This window comes from Thamnophis sirtalis, unplaced genomic scaffold (genome assembly GCF_051295495.1).
Source record: "Thamnophis sirtalis isolate CommonGarterSnake01/CBP01778 unplaced genomic scaffold, rThaSir2_p1.2 scaffold_9, whole genome shotgun sequence".
Taxonomy (NCBI): domain Eukaryota; kingdom Metazoa; phylum Chordata; class Lepidosauria; order Squamata; family Natricidae; genus Thamnophis; species Thamnophis sirtalis.
In genome coordinates, this window is record NW_028261389.1 from 31,138,256 (window position 1) to 31,164,116 (window position 25,861).

The window sequence follows — 25,861 nt, forward strand, 5'->3', positions numbered from 1 at the left end:
CATGATTACTTCAAGAAACAATAGAATTAATTATTTGGATAGCATGATTATTATTAATATTTTTTTAAAAAATGAGTAAGATCAAGCTGTAAAAGTCGCCTAATGATATTATATAAAGCAATCAATTAGTAAAAAGGATAAAGATATTTTGACAAAGAATGAAATGCTTTAACAAATAAAGGCTTCTTCTGTAGATTTTTGTGAACAGGTTGTGTATTTCTTATCTGCTCAGACTTTAGCTTTGCTTTTAATTCTTTAAACTGAGCCACTTCCTGTGTTATATTTGGGAGCCCCAGTAGGGAGGTGCAGCAGATAAATGTACTTGAAGTTGGCTCTGATCATCCTTTCAGATCTTATCACAGTCATGTTAGCAGGAAATGGTGAGACTGCCTTATATCTATTTCAGCAACAGAACAAGATTCACTCAGCCAGTACTACGGTATGATATATCTTGATTGTCTGTACGTTTGATCTGTTATTACAAGTTAAAAGGACAATTGGTAGTAAAGCATATAGGGTCCATCATAAACAAAATTGATGTAGCTGATATCAATATAAATTCCAGTTTTATATGCAGATTGATAGCTTTTATACTTAATTATCTTTCTTAAAAACAGTTTTGGTAGAAATTTTATTTCTTCTTTTCATAATTTTGGCCAGCTGCCTTTTTCTAAACTTCCTACAGTATTCTTTGCTGGGGAAATTGCTGAATGCTATATTTAAATGAATGTAAAGGTTCAGCATTACAGATAGTCCTCAAATTATGACCACTGTTGAGTCCCAAATTTCTGTTGTTAAGAGAGATGATTGTTAAATGAATTTTGCCCCATTGTACGACTTTTCTTGTCACATTTGTTAAGTGGATCACTGCAGTCGTTAAGTTAGTAATATTTTTGTTAAGTGAATCTGGCTTCCCCATTAACTTTGCTTGTCAGAAGGTCACAAAAGGTGATCACATAATTCCAGGACCATCATAAACATCAGTCAGTTGCCAAGTGTCTGAATTTTGATCGTGTGACCATGGGGATACTACTAGGGTCGTAAGTGTGAAAAATGGTCATGTCGTTTTTTTCAGTGTTGTAACTTTGAACCAGTGGTGGGTTTCAAATTTTTTAGAACCTCTTCTGTGGGTGTGGGCTGTTTTGTGGGAGTGGCTTGCCAGCCATATGACTGAGTGGGAGTAGCTTGCTGGCCATGTGACTGGGTGAGAGTGGCTTGCCAACCATGTCACTGGGTGGGCGTGGCCAACTTGTAAAATGTGTTGAAACTCACTTAACAATGCTCTTGCTTAGCAACCAAAATGTTGGCTCAGAAACTCTGGCATTTGAAGCATGCAAGTCTTAAAGCTGTCAAGTTACAAGACCCTTGCACCCCTAACTCTTTAGGGGAAAAAACCGCAGGGGTGTTCAAACTTGACAGCTTTAAGACTTGTGGACTTCAACTCCCAGAATTCCTCCTCTCACTCTTCATCTTGATGATGTGCAAATGGGCAGGGGGAGGGAGCTGGAACCGGATCTAAACGGATCTAACCTCTATAGAAGAGGTTAGAACTGGCAGGAACCCACCCCTGCTTTGAAAGGTCACTAAATGAACTGTTGTAAGTCAAGGTCTACCTATACTGCAGGGCAGTGTCCATGACAGTTTCATGAATATGATTCACCATCATTCAGGACTCTGATGGATGATAGTTGGACATTGTGCATTGCGCATGGAAGAGAATAATATTAGGACGAATGACAGAGCGGAACTGCTTAGCCTTTATCTTGGGTTGATCTGCAGCCAAGACACTGATTAGATTGGCAATAATACTTTTCAGGGAATCTGGGAAAGTACTCCTAGTGTTAATGCACTTAGCTTTTGTTTCTATGATTATTATACTATTGAGTCTGCTGTTAATTACACTTAAGAATGTGCTGTGTTAACTGATACTGGTTGCAGCAAAACCACCACTTCAATGAAACCAGATGACTGGAATGTTTCTATGGCTGATACAATAAATCAGGGACCCCCAACCTCCAACCTGGGGCCCACTATTAGGCCCTGAGGTGTTTGGAATCAGGGGTCCCACAGAAGTGGTGGTTGAGCATGCATGTGCACCCCTCTTGCCTGAGCAGCAGGCAAGCACATGTTCGTATACACCACTTGCATGAGCAGCAGATGCACATGCCCCCCACTCATGCAAATGAAGCTGCGTGCGCACTTGCAAGGAAGTATCCCCTCTCCTCACTCCTAGTGGTCCACAAAGCCTAAGCGGTTGGGGAACTTTGCCATAAATGGCAGTATAATTGCCTTACAAGTTCAACCAAAGATTCCTGAACAACAGATTGATAACAAAAGTTATCATTGATCAGACTATAGAGAAATTATAAATAACGTTATGTATCTTCTACTTTACTATAACAGGAGATAACAGGAGATACCATGGAAGCCATTGCAAAATTTGACTTTAAGGCATCAGGAGAGGATGAGCTAAGTTTCCAAGCACGAGATGTTCTGAAGGTATGTATCAATCAACATGTCTTCAAAGATATTTCCAGAGCATCACCTTTTTTTATTCCCCAAATCCTCAAAAGCAGTTTGAAACTAATAATTTTCTTCCCTGCCAGTGAACTCAAAGTGCTGAAACACTATCATTGTTCACTCCAGATGACTACTAAGATAGCACAAAGAGTGGCATTCAGCTGTCGCTCACCCGTGTTAATAATGAAGTATTAATTGTCTGGTAATTTCTCCAAAACAGTGAGGCAACAGGCAACAAGGGAAGCTGCAACTCCATTAAGTGAATATCCCTTGGCTACCTTTAAAAAAAAAATCAGCAACAACAACAGCTTGATGCTGAATTCTGTAGGGAAGAGGAAGAAGTTGGTTTGAAATGAAAAGTCAAGCAGCAGGTTTCCGCCAGCAGAGAAGCCGTATGCCCAAAATATTAAACAGCTTCATCGTTTCCAGTGGGAAAAGAGTTTCTGAATACATTGCAAGCAAGCCAGAAATAAATTGGCTCAGCTGCCAAACAAAGATGGCCAGGTCACATAGATGCAAAGCTGATTTTTGGAGCATTGAAAAGACTACATATGGAAGTGTCTCCTCTGAAGAGATAATACATTTATACTGTTAATAATCAGTGACAAAACCATAAACTAGAATTGATTCTAAAAACATTATCTCTAGCCAAAAGTTTGAAGGATAAGTTTCCCAATAAACTTTTTTCTTCTTTACTACAAGTTTTTAGTTTGTATTTCAAAGATGAAGTAAAGACTAAAATAACTGGATTTAGCACCAGATATTACTCAATTGCAAATTCTGAAAGAAATGCAAAGCAATCTTTTATTTCCAGGGGAAAACATTGATATAAGAAAAATGAGGTTCCCTAAATGTGAAATATTTTGTAAGAGTTCATAAGAAATTAGTATGATCATAAATGTGAAACACCTTTTTTACATACAGTTTTTTTCACACTGGGTTCCACAAGACGTTGATAGGGTTCTTTGAGACACTGAAGACTAAAACCCAAAAGTTTATTCACAGCAAATTTTCAGGAGTTTGGACGTTTTTTAAACAAAACTAACATTGCCTGAAAAATATTAAATTAAAAAATACTACTTTACAAAATGCAGAATTGCTTTCAAAAGGCAAAATATAACTTTTTTTTTTTTTTTATTTTTCTTTAAAAAAAAACACAAATATGTCATCATTTGTCAATCATTAAAACATTGAAGTACAATTTTTTTTGTGTGTATACCCCTCCCTCCCTCCACCCCCCCACCCCCCCTCCTCCTTCCCCCCCCCCGACTTCCCAGAACCCGTACACGGTATAGAATTTTAACTAACACAGTCTAAAATCTATTGAGAAAAAAGAAATAAAGAAATTAATAACATTCTAGATTGACCTTAGCTTCTTCTTACTGAACTAACTTTAAACAATTTAAATCATTTCTGATCTTAAGCATAGGCTAACTGGAATTTCTTAGTCCCGTATTTATTTTGTATATAGTCAATCCATTTTTTCCAGTCTCGTTTATATCTCTCATTTGAATGATCTTTGAGATATGCCGATATTTTAGCCATTTCAGCTAAGTTTGTTACTTTCAATGTCCATTCTTGAATTGTAGGCAAGTCTTCCTTCTTCCAATATTGCGCCACCAACAGTCTTGCTGCAGTTATCAGGTGCAGAGTCAAATTGGTCTCTACCACTGTAAAGTCAGTACATATACCTAGTAAAAATAACTGAGGACTAAACTTTATCCTTCTTTTAAAAACATTTTGCATGACCCACCATATTTTTATCCAAAATGCTTTAACCTTTTGGCAGGTCCACCATATATGATAATATGTAGCATCGAGAGAACCACATCTCCAACATTTAGGCTGTACATTCGGATACATAGAAGCCAACTTTTTAGGATCTAAATGCCATCTATAGAACATCTTGTAAAAATTTTCTCTCAGATTTTGAGCTTGTGTAAATTTCACATTTCTTACCCAGATTCTTTCCCATGTATCCAACATTATTGGTTCCTCAATATTTTGAGCCCATTTTATCATACAATCTTTAACTAATTCTGTTTCCGAATCCATCTGTATTAATACATTATATATCCTCTTTATATGCATTAAGCTTTGATCTCTTATTTGTTTAAACAGATTATCCTCAACTTGAATAAAACCAATTTTTTGATCTATTTTCCACCTAGCCTGTAATTGCCCATACTGGAACCATGTTTGAATTACCTTCTCCTCTTTTAATACCTCTAAAGATTTTAATTGTAATACCCCCCTTTCCGAGGTAAGAAGCTGTCTGTAAGTAAATCTGTCCTGTTTTTGTGCTGTATTCATATTTTCAATTGCATGTCTAGGAATTGCCCACATGGGTATCTTGTCATTTAATTTATATTGGTATTTCTTCCAAACCCGCAATAAAGCATTTCTTAAAATATGACTTTTAAAGTTCTTATCCAGTTTTTTGTTGAATAACAGGTAAGCGTGCCAACCAAATACCAGATCGTGTCCCTCAATGTTCAATATTCTATCATTGGTTAAATGAATCCAATCACTAATTACAGATAATACCACTGCATCATAATATAGTTTTAAATTAGGTAGTTTCAGTCCTCCTCTCTCACGTACATCTTGCATTATTTTCATCTTTACCCTCGGCTTCTTTCCTGCCCACACAAATTTGTTGATACCCTTCTGCCATTCTAAAAGGTTCGCATCTTTTTTAAGTATAGGTAACATTTGGAAAAGAAATAAAAATTTTGGTAAAATGTTCATTTTCACTGCCGCTATCCTGCCCAGCAAAGATAAGTGCAATTTCTCCCATTTTTTCATCTCTGTCTGTATGCTATGCCAAAGTGGTTCATAATTATGCTTATATAACTTCCCATTTGAAGTTAAAATGTTAACTCCAAGATATTTGACTTTTTTAACTACCTCACATCCTAGCATCACTCCTAATTCTTCCTTTTGTTTAATATTCATATTTATAGCTAATGTTTTGGTTTTTCCTAAGTTTATTTTAAAGCCAGACACTTGACCATATTGATTAATCGTATTCATTAAAACCATACTGGATTCCTGCGGTTGTTCCAATATTATGACCAAATCATCCGCAAAAGCGCGGACTCTATATTCTTGCTGCCTAATCTTGATCCCTTTTAAACCATCCAAGCCCCGTATTTTATTCAACAATACTTCCAAAGTTATAATAAACAATAATGGGGACAAAGGACAACCCTGTCTTGTACCTTTTCCAATTTGAATAGAGTCTGTTAAACTTCCATTGACTATGATTTGTGCTGTTTGCTGTTGGTATATTGCTTTAATTGACTGTAAAAAATTATCTCCTATCTGCATTTTTTGCAATATCTTCAACAGAAATTGCCAGTTAACTCGATCAAAGGCCTTCTCAGCATCCAAAAATATAAACGCAGCAGGGATCTGGTTGTTCTTTCCCAAATATTCTAATGCATTAATAATTAATCTGACATTACTTTTCATCTGTCTCCCTTGTATAAAACCTGTTTGGTCCGTATGTATCAATTGTTGAATGACCAACATTAACCTATTTGCTAATATTTTAGTAAAAATTTTATAATCTACATTCAGTAATGAAATGGGTCTATAATTTTTGGGTTGAGTAGTATCTTGATCTTCTTTGGGTATCAAAGATATAAACGCTGTCTTCCAAGATGGAGGGACTTTACCTTCCGTTTGAATCATATTAAATAATTCTCTAAGAGGTTCTACCATTTCTAACTGTAAGTTTTTATAGTAAACCGCTGTCAAGCCATCTGTACCTGGTGCTTTCCCTGGCTTTAATTGCTTAATTACCTGCAGGATTTCCCCCGAGGTTATTGGTTGATTCAATTTTTGCCTGTGTTCTTCTCTAACTGAAGGTATTTTCTCCTTGTCTAAATATTTGTCTATGTCTAAACCATTAATTTTATCCCCTTTATACAGTTCTGTAAAAAATTCCCAGAAAGCCTTTTGAATCTCTTCCTGTTGGAACACCTCCTTCCCTCTGTAAATCATTTTAGATATATTTCGAGTTTTCCTTTTTTTCCTAATCTGATAAGCTAACCATCTGCCAGGTTTGTTTGCATTACAAAAAGTATTGTGTTTTGCATATAATAAATTAGTAGCTACCTGGTCAGAGATCAACATGTCAAATTGAGATTTTAATATGTTAATAGTTTCCTTAACCTTTGTATCGTCTGGTTTCCTTGTTAACTCCAGCTCTTTTCTCTTAATTTCCTCTTCCAGTTCTGTTCGTTTTAACCCTTGCTTATTTCTATGTGTTTTATTTATATTCATCAAAACTCCTCTCATATACGCTTTGCTTGCATCCCATACAAATTCCATAGATGTACCCTTATTCATATTCAAAACAAAATATTCAGATAGTAATTTTTTACAATCATTAATATAGTTTTCATATCTAAATAAATTTTCATTCAGTCTCCAAAACCTTCTTGCCTGCACTACCCTTCCCAACTCCATCCAAACTGGGTTATGGTCCGAAAGGACTCTAGCTGCAATCTTTGTTTTCTTGACCCTAGAAAGCAAATCATTAGTAGTTAGAATAAAATCAATCCTTGAAAGGGATTGATGCCTGTCCGAGAAGAAAGTGAAGTCATATTCCTCTGCATTTCTTTCTCGCCAGATATCTCTCAATTCAAAATCATCCATAATGTCAAAGAAGGATTTGGGTAACTTTGCTCGCATCTTGGTATTTAGGCGGGAAATCTTCTTATCTCTCTTAGTGTCTATCACTCCATTCCAGTCACCCAATAGTATACAGGAACTATAGTCCCACTGTACTAATTTAGCATGAAGATTTCTATAGAATCTATCTTGCTGTTGATTGGGTGCATAAATTCCCAAAAGTAATGTCTTTTTCCCTTCTAAGATCAAGTCTAAAGCAATATATCTTCCGAAGGGATCTGCTTCTATTAATTCAGCTTTCATATCTTTTCTTAAGTATACAACTATACCATTCTTCTTTTCCATAGCAGAAGCTGCAAAATGTTGACCAAGTTTTGAGTTGATCAGATATTTTTGATCAGTTGACTTGATATGAGTTTCTTGCAAACAAATTACATCGTTCTTAAACTGTTTAAGATAATGAAATATTTTCTTCCTCTTCTGTGGAGAGTTCAGTCCGTTGACATTCCATGTTAAAATCTTAGTTGTCATCTTTGGTTGATTGAAGCATTTTTAGAGCTTCCTGCACGGCCTGTTTAACCTTAGGTTTAGCTCCTCCCACTGCTTCCAGATTTGTTGTTGTAGTTCCTTGATCGATGGCCGATAATTGTTGATACTGTTGCTTCTTAGCTTGTTTCTCCATACGTCTAGTAGTCATGCGGCTAGGTCTTGGTTCCATAGCACCTTGCACTTCTAGAGAAGAGAGATGCTCCATCTTGTCTGGTGGTTGTGTAGTTTGCTGTCTATCCTGTCCTTCTTGTGGTCTTTCTCTAGGTCCAGATGGTGCAGGGTGTCCAGCCTTCAATATATTATAATAAAAATCTCGGGCTTTCCATACAGAGTTGAGGCGGTACCTTTGCTTATCAAATGTAAATATGATGCCGAATGGTGCATCCCATCTATACTGTATCTGACGGTTTCTGAGTTCTTCGACCAAAAAAGCGTAGTCTCTTCTGGCTCTTAACATTTGAGGTGGTATCTCTTTCAAAACAGCCAGGTCTTGACCGCCAATTTGAAGCTTAGTGTTATAAGACGCTTGCAGTACCATATTTCTGAACTCTCTTGTAGTAAAATATATAACGATGTCTCGAGGAAGCTGCTTCTGCTTTGCCAGCCAGGAGTTAACGCGGTAAGCTTTGTCAATTTGCCAGCCTTGGTTGGTCCCTGGTCTTCCCATCAGGCGGTCAAAAGCTTCCGATAGGATCTGTTTCAGGTTCTCCTGTTTCTCCTCACGCAGCCCCCTTACTCTTAATGCAAGCTCCATTTGTCGGTACTGTATCATAATAATTTCTTTTTCAGCATTTTCCACTTTTTGTTCCACCACCTCTGTTTTCAATGTCAAGTTAGCATTGGCATCATTAAGAACCTCTAGAGTATCTTCCACTCCAGAAATATGTTCTGTTAATACAGTTACAAGACTCAGCATGTCGTCTCTAATTTTATCAACCTTAGCCTCAAATTTCTCATACAACTCCTGTTTAAGTCCTTTTATTTCACTTTTAATTTCACTTTTAATTTCTTCTTTCATTTCTTTTATTTCCTCTTTTCTCTCCTCTCTATTATCTCTAAATTTATCTTCCATTTTAATTGTCTGTGCATTAAGAGCCTCGCTTAGATTACTCAGAAAAAATTCTTTCGTTAATACATCCCCAGCAGGGGGCGTAGGAAGCGGAGGCTGCAGCTTTGTGCCAGGCACTGAGGGTGTACCCCTGGAAGTAGAGGGTGAAGACTTCAAGTTAATATTTGGTTTTGAGGCCATTTCAAAATTTGTCTGCCTGCAGTTAATAAAACTCTATCGCCTAAATATGCAGCTTTAAGTAAAGAGGCTTTTATTTTGAAGTTTAAGGCTTGGCAAAACTTTCAGTGAGTAAACATTGTAACAAGACCGTTCAACAGATTCATCACCATTTAACTTCCAAATAACAAAGTTAATGAAGGAGTAAAATTCTTCTATTGTGAAACCAAAACATTTGATAAGCTATCTCTTTTGTTTTGAATTCTTTTGAAGTCTTGTGAGGATTAGCAAAAAGTGTTCGTTATTACCGGAGAAACCAGCCTGCTCGGCGCCATTTTAAAAGCCTCTGAGTAAATAATTTTTCGGAGGAGAAAAAGAGAAGAAACTAAAATGTTGATAAGCAATTATTGTCCTCGCAGTAAACGGATTCAGCTCGTGATAAGATTAAATCAAACAAAACTTAGAGCAGAGTGGGAGAGACCTACTTTGTCCTGCACAAGGCAGTTTGAAGTTCCCAGCACGGACAGCCGTTCTGCCTTGGGCTCGCCCCCCTTTCCTTGCAAGCACAAAAGCTGCAAAAATCGAAGAGCATTTGCCAGCAAAACAGTTTCTTCTTTCCCTCTTGCCTGAAGGATAAGAAAACCTGATAAGACGTCAGATGGAAGATCCTCTAAACAGGTACGTAGCCAGGAATTCGGAGGCAGCTGATTTTTTGCTGCCTTCACCAGTAGGCTCCTCCCAGGAAGTCCCAAAAGGCAAAATATAGATATCAACAAATCAGGAAGGATGAGGCCCGCTGAAAGGAAGAAATCTATATCTCTACATGAACCTCTTCTCAAAAAGATATTATCTGAAGACTTTATCTCAGAGAATTTATTTATTTATTTATTTCTCTGGAAATGTAATTCCAATTATAGAAGTACTCATATGAGTTTTTGTATTATTCAGATTTCACAATTTGTCTACTGGAAGAAGAAAAAAATTGTAATCAATAGGCTGTAAAAAAATTGAGATCAGCAGGTTGTTTTGCAATTATGCAATTTTGCTGGGACAACACTACTTTTTGGGAATCTAACTTCAGATAATATTATGAACCTTTATAGAAATATTAATTTGTGGTTGCAGAGATGAGTAAAAATGGCATTCTTTTCAGATTTCTCTGAAGTAGAAGTCATTATTTTGCTAATTTAATAGACTTTCCACATTTAACCTGTGTATGACATTTAAAATGGTATCTACTGTAATTAGGAAAAGACATAACATTCAGTAAGTGTGAAGAGATAATGCTAAACACAGTTTCTACAATTCAGCACAGATATTGGCTTTCTTAAGCATACATACTGTCAAAATCCACGAGTAATGAAACAGTGTATGGACTCACCTCATGAATTTAGAGTCATCACTCACGCAATATTAACATTTATTCTCAATTACACACGGATACATGTCATATGTAAGTTGTGTGTGCATTTTTCTATATAGTTTTTCCTCTGTCCTCTACTTAAACTAGAAGGTTGTTGTTGTTGTTGTTGTTGTTGTTGTTGTTGTTGTTGTTGTTGTTTGGTTAATCTTTGGTGAGATTCACAACCTTTGGGGCTGGTTGGTAGCTCAAGAGCTCGAGTCCTAACCAAGGGCCTAGGCACTGTTAAGGTAACGTCGGAGGATATAAGCTGTTCCAAGTAGGGTGGTTTTTTTGTAGAATCAGAATGTTCAAGTCTGATAAATTTAAAATTTCCAAATAGCGAGGTATCCCTTTAGGTATTGCTCCAAGGGCTCCAATTACAATGAGGACAATACACGATTTCTTTTTCCACAGTCGCTCAACTTCAATTTGCAAGTCCCGGTAATTTGTGATTTTTTCTTGCTGTTTATCTTCAATTCGTGCATCTCCAGGTATTGCAATGTCAATGAACCATACTTTTTTCTTTTCAACTATTGTTATGTCAGGTGTGTTGTGGGCTAAGTGCCTGTCAGTCTGAATTCTGAAGTCCCACAAGATCTTGACTTTCTCATTCTCTAAAACCTTCTCAACCTGATGTTCCCAGTGGTTTTTGCTGTACTCAAATCCAAACTTTTGGCACAATTTCCATTGAATGATCTTAGCAACATGGTCATGGTGTTGTAGGTAGTCAGTTTGTGAAATTTTGCTGCACCCACTGATCAAGTGGTCGACTGTCTTGTCTTTCTCATTACAGAGGCGACATTTGCTGTTGGTGGTAAAATGTTGAATTTTTGCCTTCATGTAGTTTGTGGCTAAGGCTTGTTCTTGAGCTGCCAAAATAAAGCCTTCTGTTTCTTTTTTCAGTGCTCCTGATCTTAACCAGTTCCAAGTTAGCTTTTGGTCAGCTTTGCCTTCAATACTTTTCAAGTATCGGCTATGCATAGCTTTGTTTTTCCAATTTTCAGCTCGCTTCTCAATTACTTCTTTTTTATATTCAGCTTTTGACTTAGTTGTCTTTAAAAGGCCTCATTTTTTTACTTCCTTAATCATTGGTTCTTCACTTTTCTGGATGTAATCATTCAAGCTGTGTTTTTCTTATTCCACAGTCTTTTTTACTTGTAGGAGTCCTCAACCACCCTCTGTTCTTGGTAGATATAATCAGTCAACATCACTTTTAGGGTGCAAAGCATGATTCATTGTCATAAGCTTCCTTATTTTTCGGTCCAAATTGTCCAACTCCATCTGGGTCCGGTCAATTATTCCTGCAGAGTATCGGATCACAGGTATAGCCCAGGTATTTATGGCTTTTATGATGTTTCCTCACTCAGTTTGGACTTTAATATTTTGCGAATTCATCGAATGTACTTGGCTGAAGGTAATTCCTTGACTTTATTATGCATTAAGTCAGAGGCCTCTAAAATCCCCAAGTACTTGTAGCCTTCTTTTGGTTTTACTGCCTTTATCATTTCTTCATTCTCAAGTTCTATTCCATCATCTTCTATGACCTTGCCTGCTTTGGTTGCCATTGTTGCACATTTGTCAATTCCAAACTGCATACTCTCTCTCTTCTCTTGATGCCTCTTCACCCAACGTGGGTATAGGCAACTTCCATGGAAAGTTATGGCGATCCATAGAAGCTGTTTCGGCTGGATATACCCAAGGGGACGCCAGTCCCAAGGGTCAACAGAGCCCGATTGGTGGGAACAGGGGGCACCACGTGAAGGCCGGGTTGTCGTTTGATAGTTGAGAGGCTATATTTGGCGCATCAACTATCCTTGCCCCCCCAAACTGCATACCAATGTCTTGGCTAAATTCTTTTGTGGTTTCAATTAATAAATTCAGTTCAGCTTTTGTTTTATCAAACAGCTTCAAATCATCCATGTACACCAAGTACGAAATTTTCAGTTCTTTCTTTGCAAGTTCGTATCCATAGTTCATCTTCTTCAAAATGATTGTCAGTGGTAGCATTGAGAATATAAAAAGTAGGAGTAATAGGGAATCGCCCTGGAAAATGCCTCATTTAATTTCAACTTCACCTAGTACTTCTTCATTAGCTAGAAGCTTCGTTTTCTAGAGGCTCATTGAAGTTTCCATGAATTTTTTTTTTTTTTTAATTTTACTTTTTTATTTTTCTTTAAAAAAAAAAAACACAAATATGTCATCATTTGTCAATCATTAAGACATTGAAGTACAATTTTTTTTTGTTGTGTATACCCCTCCCTCCCTCCACCCCCCCATCCCCCCTCCTCCTTCCCCCCCCCGACTTCCCAGAACCCGTACACGGTATGGATTTTTAACTAACACAGTCTAAAATCTATTGAGAAAAAAGAAATAAAGAAATTAATGACATTCTAGATTGGACTTAGCTTCTTCTTACTGAACTGACTTTTAACAGTTTAAACCATTTCTGATCTTAAGCATAGGCTAACTGGAATTTCTTAGTCCCGTATTTATTTTGTATATAGTCAATCCATTTTTTCCAGTCTCGTTTATATCTCTCATTTGAATGATCTTTGAGATATGCCGATATTTTAGCCATTTCAGCTAAGTTTGTTACTTTCAATGTCCATTCTTGGATTGTAGGCAAGTCTTCCTTCTTCCAATATTGCGCCACCAACAGTCTTGCTGCAGTTATCAGGTGCAGAATCAAATTGGTCTCTACCACTGTAAAATCAGTACATATACCTAGTAAAAATAACTGAGGACTAAACTTTATCCTTCTTTTAAAAACATTTTGCATGACCCACCATATTTTTATCCAAAATGCCTTAACCTTTTGGCAGGTCCACCATATATGATAATATGTAGCATCGAGAGAACCACACCTCCAACATTTAGGCTGTACATTCGGATACATTCGGAAGTTTCCATGAATTTTTGTATGTTGCTGCTGATGCCAAAGATTTTCAGGCATTTCTTGATCCAGCTATGGGGAACTGAATCAAATGCTTTCTTATAGTCTATCCAAGCCATGAACAGGTTGGTTCATCTTTTCTTTAAATTCTTTAGGAATAGTTTGTCAATCAGTAGTTGATCCTTTGTTCCTCTTGAATTTTTGCAGCATCTTTTCTGTTCTATAGGATGCAAGTTATTTCTTTCCAAGTATCCGTAAATTTGGTTTGCAATGATACCAGTAAGAAGCTTGTATGTTGTTGGCAAACAGGTGATTGGCCTATAGTTTCCAGCAATGTTCCCTCTAATTTTTTTTCAGTGTGAGCGGAAAAGTATAGTGTTTGAGCGGCACATTTTCATGCCTGAGCACCTTAATTTTTTTCACAGATGTCACCTAAGACAACAACGAAATCAGTATTATTTGAAACTCAAAGTTATGTTTATTCAAGGTACCCGCTTAATTAAAAGTGTTATATAATATCAGTATCACTTAACAACGGTCCTGCTTAGCAACCAAAATGTTGGCTCAGAAACTCTGCCATTGAAGCGTGCAAGTCTTAAAGCTGTCAAGTTACAAGACCCTCGCACCCCTAACCCTTTAGGAAAAAACCCCCAGGGATCTTCAAACCTGACAGCCTTAAGCCTTGTGGACTTCAACTCCCAGAATACTTTTCCGCTCACACTGAAAAAAAATTAGAGGGAACATTGCTGACGGGGTGAAGCATAGCTTGCATTGTCCCTAGTGCGGATTCTTTTCCCAGCCTTGGGAGCTGAAGTCCTCCGTCCCTCCCTTATTCCTGTTTCCTTTTCCTTCATTATATTCAATTGTTTCAATATTAAGTGTAATTCTTCCTTCCTAACATTTTTCCATTTTTTTCCTTATATTCTTTTCCATTTCAACATTGTCTTTGTTCCTTCCATTCTTCCTTCCTTCTTTCAATCCTTCCAATATTTTTTCCTTCATTCCCTTGTCTGTTTCAATATTAAGTACATTTCTTCCTTTCTTCCTATACTTTTTCCCATTTTCTTCCTTATATTCTTTTCCATTTCAATATTGCCTTCCTTTTTTCCTTCCTTCCTTCCTATACGTCTTTCCATTTTCTTCCTTATATTATCTTTTCTGTTTCAACAGTCTTTGTTTCTTTCTTCCTTCCTTCCTTCCTTCCTATACTTCTTCTTTCATTCATTATATTTTCTTTTCCATTTCAATATTAAGTGTAATTCTTTGTTCCTCCTTCCTTCTTTCAATCCTTCCAATACTTTTTCCTTCATTCTCTTTTCCTTCAATATTAAGTGCAATTCCTTCCTTCCTTCCTTCCTTCCTTCCTAAGTTATTTCCATTTGCTTCCTTATATAATATTTTCTGTTTCAACATTAAGTGCCTTCCTTCCTTCCCTCCCTCCCATCCCTTTCTTTATGTTTTCTTCATGCTTTCTTTTCTTTTTCCTCTGCTCTTTTTAAATCCCCCCCCTTCTTCTCCTCCTCTACATTTAGGCTGGATTAGTTTGTACAACGGTCATCAAACTTCTGAAGTAAAAATAAATAAATCATATTTAAGAAGAAGAAGAAAAAGGAAGACGTTTTTAGTTAAGTCAAACGTTTTAATAAAAGTTTCATCTTTTAAGATTCGTCCAACACATCCAATTGTAACCTTAACAGTAAAGAATATCACCCCAGCTGCTAAAGGTTCAACCAGTCTGAGAACCATTGAAAAGACAACAGTGCAAAATCCAAAAGACACAACTTCCTCACCGCCATTGCTTTGGTACCAAATCTTTGAGGAAGGGGGTCCAGAAAGGAGGAGGAGGAGGAGGAGGAGGAGGAGGAGGAGGAGGAGGGAACCAAAGAGAGGCTTTTACCGAGTCTGCGCCCCACAGCCAGGACCGTCCTTGCACCTCAAGCCACGTTTCTTCCTGCAAACGCAAAGCCCTTCGGGCAACCCGAGAGTTCCGCTTGACGCCAGAAGGGAAGAAACGCGGCTTGAGGCGCAAGGACGGTCCTGGCTGTGGGGCGCAGACTCGGCAAAAGCCTCTCTTTGGTTCCCTCCTCCTCCCCCTCGTTCCACAGCCTGCATGACGCTGCCGCTGAAACAAGTTTGGGGAGGTCCTTTGCTGGCAGCCAGTTCTAGCCGCCTGCAAAGGACTTCCCCACGTTTGCTTTGAAAGAAACCTCTGCGCGGGAGTTAGAAACCTCTGCGCGGGGGTTTCTTGCCATGTGCGCGGCCGCGCGGCCGCGCACCTTAGAGGGAACAGTGGTTTCCAGTATCCTTTCCTTTTTTTATCTTTTTGTATCAAAAATGTCCTTCCAGTTGTCATCCATTCATCATTTTCAGGTGTTTTTTTAGATCTGGTTCATTTGGGCTGCCAATCTTTTGTGCACACTTGTAAGTGCTTTTAACCATAAGCCATGTAACTCATCTGGTCCAGGTGCACTCTAGTTATTCACTTTTCTTGACTGTCTTTGCACCATTTCTTTTGTTATTTTCACATCTTCCATTTTATGCACTTTAATAGAATCCTCAATCTGTTTGATCCATTTTGCATTTCTTGTTGTTTTCCCACAAATTCTTCCAGAATTTCAGAGCTTTCTCTTTATCAGGTTTTTAATTTGTTGTTACTCCATCTCCATTTTCTAAGCTCTTATAAAACTGGTGCTGATTTTCTCTGAACTGTGAGTTTTCCTTGAATTGAGTTACTCGGTTTTCATATCTTTTAATCTTTCCAGCAACGGCAACAACCCTCTACTTCAGTTCTTCAATTACTATCGCAATCTCTTTATTCTCCAAATCGTATCTTGCTTCCAGGCTGCTTTTGACCAGCTTGTTATTTAGCTGACCTTGCCTTAAGTTCTTCAAGTTGCTCAAGTCTCCACGAATTTTTTTGATTTTCAATTCCAACTGAATTTTCCATTTAGGCTTCCTCTTCTTGCCTCTTTGGTTCTTTTGTGTTTTCAAACCCAATTCTTTGGTAGTTATGAAGGCTGCTGCATACATCATCTGGTTTGTTTCAGCTAATGTAGTGGTTTGAATGGTTTGCACAGCCTTATTAGTATTAGTATTAGTATTAGTATTAGTAATAGTAATAGTAGTAGTAGTAGTAGTAGTAGTAGTAGTAGTATTGTCAACCTTCAATTACTACTATCTTAATATTTGTTGATAACACACCCATTACTATTGGTGCTATCTTTCTTGTGTCACAGTTGTTCTAATTCTATTTCCAAGTCTTTGTATTTTGTGATTTACTCCAGTTCTTTCTTTTTTATTCTGCTGTCTCCAGGTACTGCCATGCACTATCCAAGCATTTTGTTTTTCTTATCAACAATTGTTAAGTCTGGGATGTTATGTGGCAAGTGTCTATTTGTTTGAATTCTAAAGTCCCAGAGTAATTTGGTTTTTTTTTCATTTTCTATTACTTAGTTTATTTTGTAGCCATCTGTTCTTGCTTGCAGTCAAATGGTATTTCTTGCAGATAGTTAAATGTACCATTGTTGCTACTTTGTCATACCATTGCTTATACTCAGTCTGTGTGATCTTCTTGGAGCAGCTAAGCTTTATTATTGTTATGATTCACTGCACAGTCAGCCAGGTATTTAGAATGGATTTGGTATTTCTATCCATCTATCAAGTCCTTTCCAAGGACATGGAATAGACAAATGTTGTTATTGTTTTTTTATTTATTTACTAATTTTCTATGTCTCCTGAATTGATGTACCCAACTCTACTATAAATTCATTAACTTGCTTCATAAACATATTTTCAAACTCCGCTTTCACTGTTTTCTAAAATCATTTTAGCAATTCCATAGTCTCAATCCACGCTACATAATCTTCCCAAACTACTTTATTTATTTTTACTTATATTTCCTATTTCCTGCTATCTATCTCCTCCCACTTATGACATTAACAATGTTGCTTGTATTTTTATGATTTGTTCTGTTTGTTTCCTAGTATGATTTGATTGCTTATTAGTAGCTTATGACTATCACTAAGTGTTGTATCTTATGATTCTTGATGAATGTATTTTTTTCTTTATTTCCTTTCATGTACACTGAGAACATATGCATCAAAGACAAATTCCTTGTGTATCCAATCACACCTGGCCAAAAACCATTTGGTTTCCCTGTTTGTTTTTATTTTTGATTATGAAACAGTTATTTCCTCACAAGGAAGAATTATAAATTATATAAATAATAAATTGCAAGATTTATGGGATGAATTCACTTCTAGCTAGTATTTGCAGCCATTTACAGAGATAGACTCTTAAGGGACAGCAGAGTCATTTCATTGATCCACCATCTCTTTCTAAGAAGGATCTTTAAGAGGAGCAATATAATACCTCAGAAGCCAATGTTATGTTGGATACCTGTCATGCGCACATTGAAGGAAAAGAGACACTTTGGTTGAAAATTTCACCTTTATTAACCACTGAACATCTTTAACCAAAGAGCCCTGGGCACTAGGTTGCCTGCAGGCAACTGCCCATTCAGAGGCCCGTCTCCTTGGTCTCAGGCCTCAGATAAGATGCTCTCTGGCTTCTCCTTGGTTTCTTCTGACGGTTCACTTCCGACATCCTTTTTCCGACATCCTTATTTTATAAATAATGTGGCAAATATACCTAATACTCCTTCCTCCTCCTGGGGGTATGGTGGCTCAATGGTTAAAGATGTTCAGTGGTTAAAGATCCTAAGCTTGTTTGAGACCCAAGCATGGCATAATGTGTGAGCTCCTGTTACCCCAGCTCCTAGCAGTTTGAACCTAGCAGTTCAAAAAGCATGCAAATGTGAATAGATAAATAGGTACTCCTTCAGTGGGAAGGTAATATAAGTGTTCTATGCTCCTCATTGTATAGTCATGCTGGTCACATGACCATGGAAATGTCTTCGGACAATGCTGGCTCCCTAAGAAATGGAGAAGAGCACCGCCCCCTAGAGTTAGACATGACTGGATAGGAGAAAACTTTACCTTTACTTTTACCTTCCTCCTCCTGTTTTTCTTCACAATAACAACCAGGTGACATGGGTTAGGCTGAGAAGAGAATGACTGGCTTCTAGCCTGGTACATTAATCACTAGACCAAACTGGCTCTCAAATAAATTTTATATGATAAGACTTATTCTTTATAAAGCAATTAACCAAAGCAACAAAGTAGGGGAAGGAATCCAAACCATCAACACAACTTCTAATTGTTGTTGTTGTTGTTGTTGTTATGCTTACATAGTTGTTTACATCCACCCTCTTTTTTTCTTTTGACTTTTTGAGGTGCTGAAGCATACTCTGAAACTAAAATTCTGTGCAATCAGGGTTTTTTTTCCCCTTAAAGGAAAGTGTTTGCACATAGGTTTTCTTCCTGCACATGTCAATGCCTAATACATGAAAGTCAGGAGCTATCAATTTCTCTTAACAGTTGGTTTGGCATACCTGCTATGCTAGTCCATTTGTTCTGAGGTAAGAGAACAGAGTTATTTTCAAGAAAAAGATGGCTGCAGCGTGTTTCAGATTTCTGGAGGAAAACTGATAAGAGTTGATAGCAGGAAGCATAGCAAAGGAGTTAAGGAGGCATAAAATCTTCAAAACGTAGGCTAGCAGAAGGCACACATATACCTTCAAGTAATTACAGTTTTCCTTCTGATTTACAGATCTTAAGCTCTCAGGAAAATTGGTACAGAGCTGAGTTGAACAATGAGGAGGGATATGTCCCAAAGAATTATATTGATTTTCAGGTTCCCTGGTAAGTATACAATTTACACATTTATGTCCATGTTTTATAATATTGACTTCTGTGTATGCATTTAAGAAATAATTTAACAAATGGGTTAAAAAAGAAAAAAGAAAGCATATTTCTGGAAAAAAGTTCTTTTTCCATTTTTTTTTTGTCAGAATATTCATGAACTGGTAGAGGCACGGTAGCAAGGTCAGCCAATGAGGCTTATTTGGAAACAGAAACTTAAGTAAGAAGTTTGGGCATGGCTTAATTGTATTAAGCTCTGAGCTCTGAAACAAAACTAGTCTCGACTTGTCTGTTGATCAGAAATGAAATGAAACTGTTCTCTGCTGTTGGTATTGTATATATATAAATTCTTGTATATAAAGAATTTTCTTATTTAAATCAATCCTGCTGAATCAGTTATCTATGTGTGCTTTCTGGATTTGATTTTTACAACAAACTCTCACATTTTTAGCTATCTTCCCTTTCATGTTCAATCCAGAAATATTCAGAACTCTGAATATTTTCCTAGTGACCTTTCAGCAACTTTCACACAAATGCAAAAACATACATATACACAAATATTCAGAAAGCTAGAAGAGATTAATATTATCCTGACATACCAAATTACACAATCTTATTTGCCAAAAATATGAACTGTTCCAAGCGGATGCTTCAATATCCACTTGAATATTTTAAGAGTAGCCAAAAAAAAAGTTGCACATATAACATATAAAACTCAGAATTTCTTCTAAAATACTTGTAATTTCTGAATTAATTCATGATTCATTCAAAATAGATGTAGCATGTATAAGTTTATATATAGAAAAAAATTAACGCAAGTGGATGGATTTCAGTAGAATGTTAGCTAACATTGGGAAACTAAATGGAGATATTTTGAGACATATAAACTCTGATAAAAAGGAAGTGGATAATCTGTTGCAAGAAATTACAGCAAAAATGACTATCTACAAAAGTGCACTTCACTTTTTATATGGTGGTGGTGGTGGTGGTGGTGGTGGTGGTGGTGGTGGTGGTGGTCGTGGTGATGATGATGATGATGAAGAAGAAGAAGATGAATATTGTGTTGTTTCAGAATAAATTTTGAGGCATCTCTTACCCTTGTATTCTTTTAAAATCTGGCTTACTCTCTCTCAAATTGATTTTCCATTATACTTACTTATGATGTATTGCTTTTGACAGCTGGTTCCAAGAGAAAGTATCCCGCCACATGGCTGAGACGATGCTCAGGGATAAAGGAGTTGGTGCTTTCATAGTCCGAGCTAGTCAGAACGCTCAAGGAGATTTCTCTATCTCTGTCAGGTATGTTTCTTTATTTTATTGTCATTGTACATATATACACAGTATGCACATACAACGAAATTCACATAACACCCAGATACCAGGCCCAACACACATAACAATCCCCAAACACACCCCCAACCACCAAAAAATTTCCCCGCCCCTAAACCACCCAAGCATCCACACAACGGACCAAGTAGTGCTGTCTAATAGCTCACTGATGATGGCCCTTTAGTTCATTGTTGAGTGCAATTATAGCTCTGGGATAAAAGCTATTCAGAATACGTGTGGTCCTAGTTTTAATTGTTCTGTATCTTCTGCCAGAAGGCAACAGTCTGAAAAGATTGTAAGCAGGATAGGAAGAGTCTCTGAGAATGTAATGCAACTTCTTCAAACAGTGAGATGCGAAGATGTCATCCAGGGCTGGTAGCTGGAGCCCGATGATATTCTGGGTAGTTTTAATGATTCTCTGTAGAGCTTTTTTGTCTGCTGCAGAGCTGCTCCCATACCATGCAAGAATATGCTGTATGTCAGGACACTCTCAATAGTGCTGCGATAGTAGGACAGAGGTAGATGCTGAGATAGATTTATCTTCCTTAGCATTCTCAGGAAGTACAGCCTTTTCTGTGCTTTCTTCACAAGCATGTTAGCATTCATGGTCCATGAGAGGTCCTCCGAGATATAAATGCCCAGAAATTTAAAACTACCAACCCTCACCACCACCTCGCCATTAATGTACAATGGTAAATGTATGTCTCTCTTCTCCCTGAAATCAATTATAAGTTATTAAGCTTTTTTGATGTTAAGTGTAAGATTATTTTCTTTACACCACAATGTCAGCCCTTGTACTTCCTTCCTATAAGCAGTCTCATTATTCTTATTAATGAGCCCCACCACTGTTGTTTCATCCTCAAATTTAATAATTGCATTGGTGTTATACAATGAAGTATAGTCATGTGTGTACAAAGAATAAAGGAAGGGGCTTAGCACACAACCCGGGGGGGGGGGGGGGGGGCTCCTGTGCTTAATATCAGAGTAGAAGAATGGTGAAATCCCATCCTTACTGACTGTGGCCTATCTGTCAGAAAATCCTTTATCGACAAACAAATCCTCTGATTTATGTTAATTACAAAATTAATATTTCCATATGGGAAAGATGGACATATCCATTTATTTGATAGATATCTTAAAACAAGTTTTTGTTCCATGTGTGCAAAGGCCATTTGTTAATTTCAAGGTGTGTTCAGTATCATCATAATGGCCTCTGGGTGGCCCACAACAGTTGTCTTTTCAATGTAGCTCTTAAAATATATTAATATTCCAGTTTGGAAACAGCTGTTTCCAAAACCTAGTAATAAAATCCAATACTTGATTAGTAAGAATTTAGTATTTTACTGTACATTATTTATTGAGAAGTAAATTACTCAATGGAGTTTCCCTTAAGTAAAAATATATAGGATTTTACCAAAAATACCAAAAGCAGATACAAAACAGTCCTAAATCAGAAAAACAGTTCGAAACAAACAGGTAGAAGCTGTTACAAATATTTTAAAACTAAAGCTTTCCATGAATTTACATGCATTAATCTATTGCAGAGAGTGTAACATAGAATTCTATTCAATTTATTATATTAAATATATTTTGTGATTTAACGTTTATTCCTTTATTGCATGAAACATCGTGTATTGGCAGATGCCTACTCTCTAATTTGTCAGAGGCAGAATGCAATTTTTAGGTGGAGATTAAACACAGACTGGGAAAATTAACATTACATTGAGTGTAAAATGATTTACAAGAATCAGTTAGGTGTAGTGGTTAAGGCATCAGACTAGAAACTGGGAGATTCTGAATTCTAATGCTACCTTAGGCATGAAACCATTTTCTCCAGAAGAATATGGGAGACAGTGGAAAACCATTTGGGATAAACCTTGCCAAGCAAACTGTAAGGACTAGTCCAGGCAGTCTGCAGGAGTCAAAAACTGACTTGAAGGCGCAAACACAGTAGTAATAATAATAAAAATGCACTAAGACCATTCACAAAGCATGAGCAATTGTATCACAAATACCCCACATTGGTACCTGTAGAGCAGGGCTATCAAACTTCCAGCCCAGAGGGCGGATGCATCACGCACTGGCCACGCCCACACCGGGTTTAGCAAAGGAGCGGAAAGTCTCAATACGTCACTGTGACGACTGAGATTGACACACCTGCTGTAGACGAATAAAAAGCTATTATCTAGACTTACACTTTTGAAAATCCCAGAAACTAATTTTTCAAAATGGCTGAGTAAATAATTTATCAGAGGCACTACTATAGTGTTATTAATTCAGATTTATACATGATCACGGTGCTTACTTCTGGGGCTATCACAACAGAACTACAAAAATCAAAATAACGACGAGATGACTGTGAAAATGTCTTTGTTCCTATTTAGTGAGCATCCAGATTTTTGCACTCTGATATAGTAGCCTTATTATTTCAAATAGATAGAGCTTGCTAAAAGAGATTTCCCCGTCTTTGTGAAACCAGTGGGGTGGAAATTACCTATACCTATTTCAAACTGAAATAGCTGAAGGGCCCAACAAGGAAAATTTGGAAAATGGAGATGCTTTACATCAAGCAAATATTGCTCAATAATTCCATATTTAAGTAAGTGCTTGACTGAATTATGTTTATGGCTGGTTGGAAGCTGTGGAACTTTATTTAGTTACTTATTATTTATTTCTCACCTTTATTATTTTTACAAATATCTCAAGGTGGAGAACATATCCAACACACCTTCTTCTTATTTTCTCTACAACATGAGTTGTGCTGAGACAGAGTGTGACAGGCCCAAAGTCACCCAGCTGGCTTTCATGGCTGAGGCAGGCCTTGAACTCACTGCCTCCCACTTTCTGGCCTGGTGCCTTAACCACTACACTGGCTGGCGCCCTGCCATGTTATGCAAGTGTCAGTCAAAAAAATGAATAAAGGAACAACAAAAAGGAAGAAGTTATCATCATGGTTTCATAAACTTATGAGATGGAATTTCCAGGATTTCAGGCAGAACCTTTTTTTTTCATTTTTGAAGTCTTTCAAATGTTCCCAAACACGAATTGCTGTGCAGCAATTCTTTTTCCTTCCATAAAGGACTTTTCTTGTATAAAGATAAAATGCCCAGGAACAAGGGGATGCTTCCAAGTGTAAAAAGATTATGTGCATTCTACAATGTAATTTATTTCTACTTAATATGATGTTTGAACCTACCCATTCAACCTTAGACCTGTATGAAGCTCAAGCTGCTATAACTTTTTAAAATCATAATTTAAAAAAACAAAAGCATTTTAACCTTATTACAAAGTCAAATAATTAAATCCTCATGTGGAAGCAGTGGGCTACTGTAACCCCCACTGCAAAAATCAAGATGACCACAAAATGGCAACAGAGAAATTATCTTTTTTTTTTTCAGAGTAATTCTTTTCTGCCCTCTAGTGGTCGTCTAGAATTCTGTGATCCAAATCTTACCCAAATAACTTGCTATAAATTTGTATAAGATTTAATTAAGAAAATGGAATGAATAGTCAAATCATATATTCACTGTTGGTTTTTTAGGCAACATTTTTGGAAGTGGTTTATCATGGCTGCTTCTTAAGGCTGAGAGTGTGACAAGCGGCCACTCAGCTGCCTTTGTACCTAAGACACACTAGAATTCAGATCACCCCAGTCCTAGTGGAGAGTCTTACTACAGCAAAATAAAGAATAAATGAAGTTCCCACAAAAGTAATGAGTATTTCCCTCAAGTATAAACAAAATTTAACAAAAAATGCTGAGGGGCATCTGCTGGACTCCAACTTTCATTCACAACAAACTTTCACAGTGGAGTAGACTGAACAATCAGATCTTCTTGACTGCTGTCCTAAAGCTTAAGAAAACAGGAGCAGACTGGACCTTCAAGAGGAACAATTCAAAAGAATGAGGACAGCACTCTAGAATGACTATTTTCAAAGCCCTGCTAGCAGTCTGGAGCAGCTGCCAAAAAAAGCCAACACAGTTCTAGGCTGCATAAACAGAGGGATAGAATCAACATCACGTGAAGTGTTAATACCACTTTATAATGCCTTGGTATGGCCACACTTGGAATACTGCATCCAGTTTTGGTCACCACGATGTAGAAAAGACGTGGAGACTCTAGAAAGAGTGCAGAGAAGAGCAACAAAGATGATTAGGGGACTGGAGACTAAAACATGAAGAACGTTTGCAGGAACTGAGTATGTCTAGTTTAATAGAAAGAAGGAGAAGGGGAGACATGATAGCAGTGTTCCAATATCTCAGAGGTTGCCACAAAGAAGAGGGAGTCAAATTATTTTCCAAGGCAGGGGGTAGAACCAGAAGCAATGGGTAGAAACTAATCAAGGAGAGAAGCAACTTAGAACTGAGGAGAAATTTCCTGACAGTTAGAACAATTAATCAGTGGAACAGCTTGCCTCCAGAAGTTGTGAATGCCCCAATACTGGAAGTCTTTAAGAAGATGTTGGATAGCCATTTGTCTGAAATGGTATAGGGTTTCCTGCCTAGGCAGGGGGTTGGACTAGAAGACCTCCAAGGTCCCTTCCAACTTTGCTATTGTATAAGATAACAATTTTCTAATGATGGGACCTGGACCTGAAAGATGGGGATCTGATTTGATCAGATGGACAGATGAATATGGGACAACGTAGTGCAACATATAACAGTCCACAATCATTTAGAGATGTAAAGATGATAACTGATGAAGCCAACCAGCAACCAATGCAGCTTTTAAAATACTGGAATTACCCAAGTACTTTGGAATATAGCCATTGCTGTCACGACGGTTATATTTTGTACTAACAATAGCTTCTGAATGCTTTTCAGAGGCAGCCCTATGTAAAGATCATTACAGTATCAGAAGTGGGGAAGTGGCTAAGGCCTGAGTAAGAACCACAATTAAAGTAGCTGTGCGAAAGTTGTGCAAGCCACAACTGCTACCTGCTCATCATACAGGAGCTATAAGTCCAGGAGAACATCCAAACTGTCAATCTGAGGGAGATGGGTGGTTAAGAAGTGTGGAATATAAATAAATAAAACCTACCTGAGTGGGGAACACAACTTCATTCAAAGTCAAAAATTGTATTTCCTTGAAATTTTTAGGTCTATAAATCCCAAGTTACTCCTTGGAAGGATTCAGTCAAAATCTGTTCCGCTCTATCCAAACCATGAGAGCAATTCAATGCACCTGGCAGGTGGACAAGATGTATAGCTGGGTATCGTCACTCTGATACCAGACCTCATGCTAATAGCAATAGCATTTAGACTTATATACCACTTTACGGTGCTTTACAGCCCTCTCTAAGCAATTTACAGAGTCAGCATATTGCCCCCAACAATCCGAGTCCTCATTTTACCCACCTTGGAAGGATGAGTCAACTTTGAGCTGGTGAGATTCAAACTGCCGAACTGCTGGTAGCCGGTAGTCAGCAGAAGTAGCCTGCAGTACTGCATTCTAACCACTGCGCCACCACGGCTCTAATGAATGATTTCCCCAACTGGTTTCATATAGATAGTAAAGAGGAATGGAGAGAGCGATGAG

At 37.4% G+C, this 25,861-nt stretch overlaps 1 protein-coding gene across 1 annotated transcript in view; it reads left to right on the forward strand.

The window, feature by feature from the left end:
- GRAP2 (GRB2 related adaptor protein 2) overlaps positions 1-25,861 on the forward strand; it is a 73,511-nt gene that overhangs the window by 31,620 nt on the left and 16,030 nt on the right. Inside the window, exons 2-4 of the mRNA XM_087723208.1 lie at positions 2,404-2,499; positions 18,904-18,995; positions 20,175-20,294. Coding sequence (XP_087579334.1) covers positions 2,422-2,499; positions 18,904-18,995; positions 20,175-20,294 — 290 coding nt within the window. The 5' untranslated portion in view covers positions 2,404-2,421. The remainder of the gene's footprint in view (positions 1-2,403; positions 2,500-18,903; positions 18,996-20,174; positions 20,295-25,861) is intronic.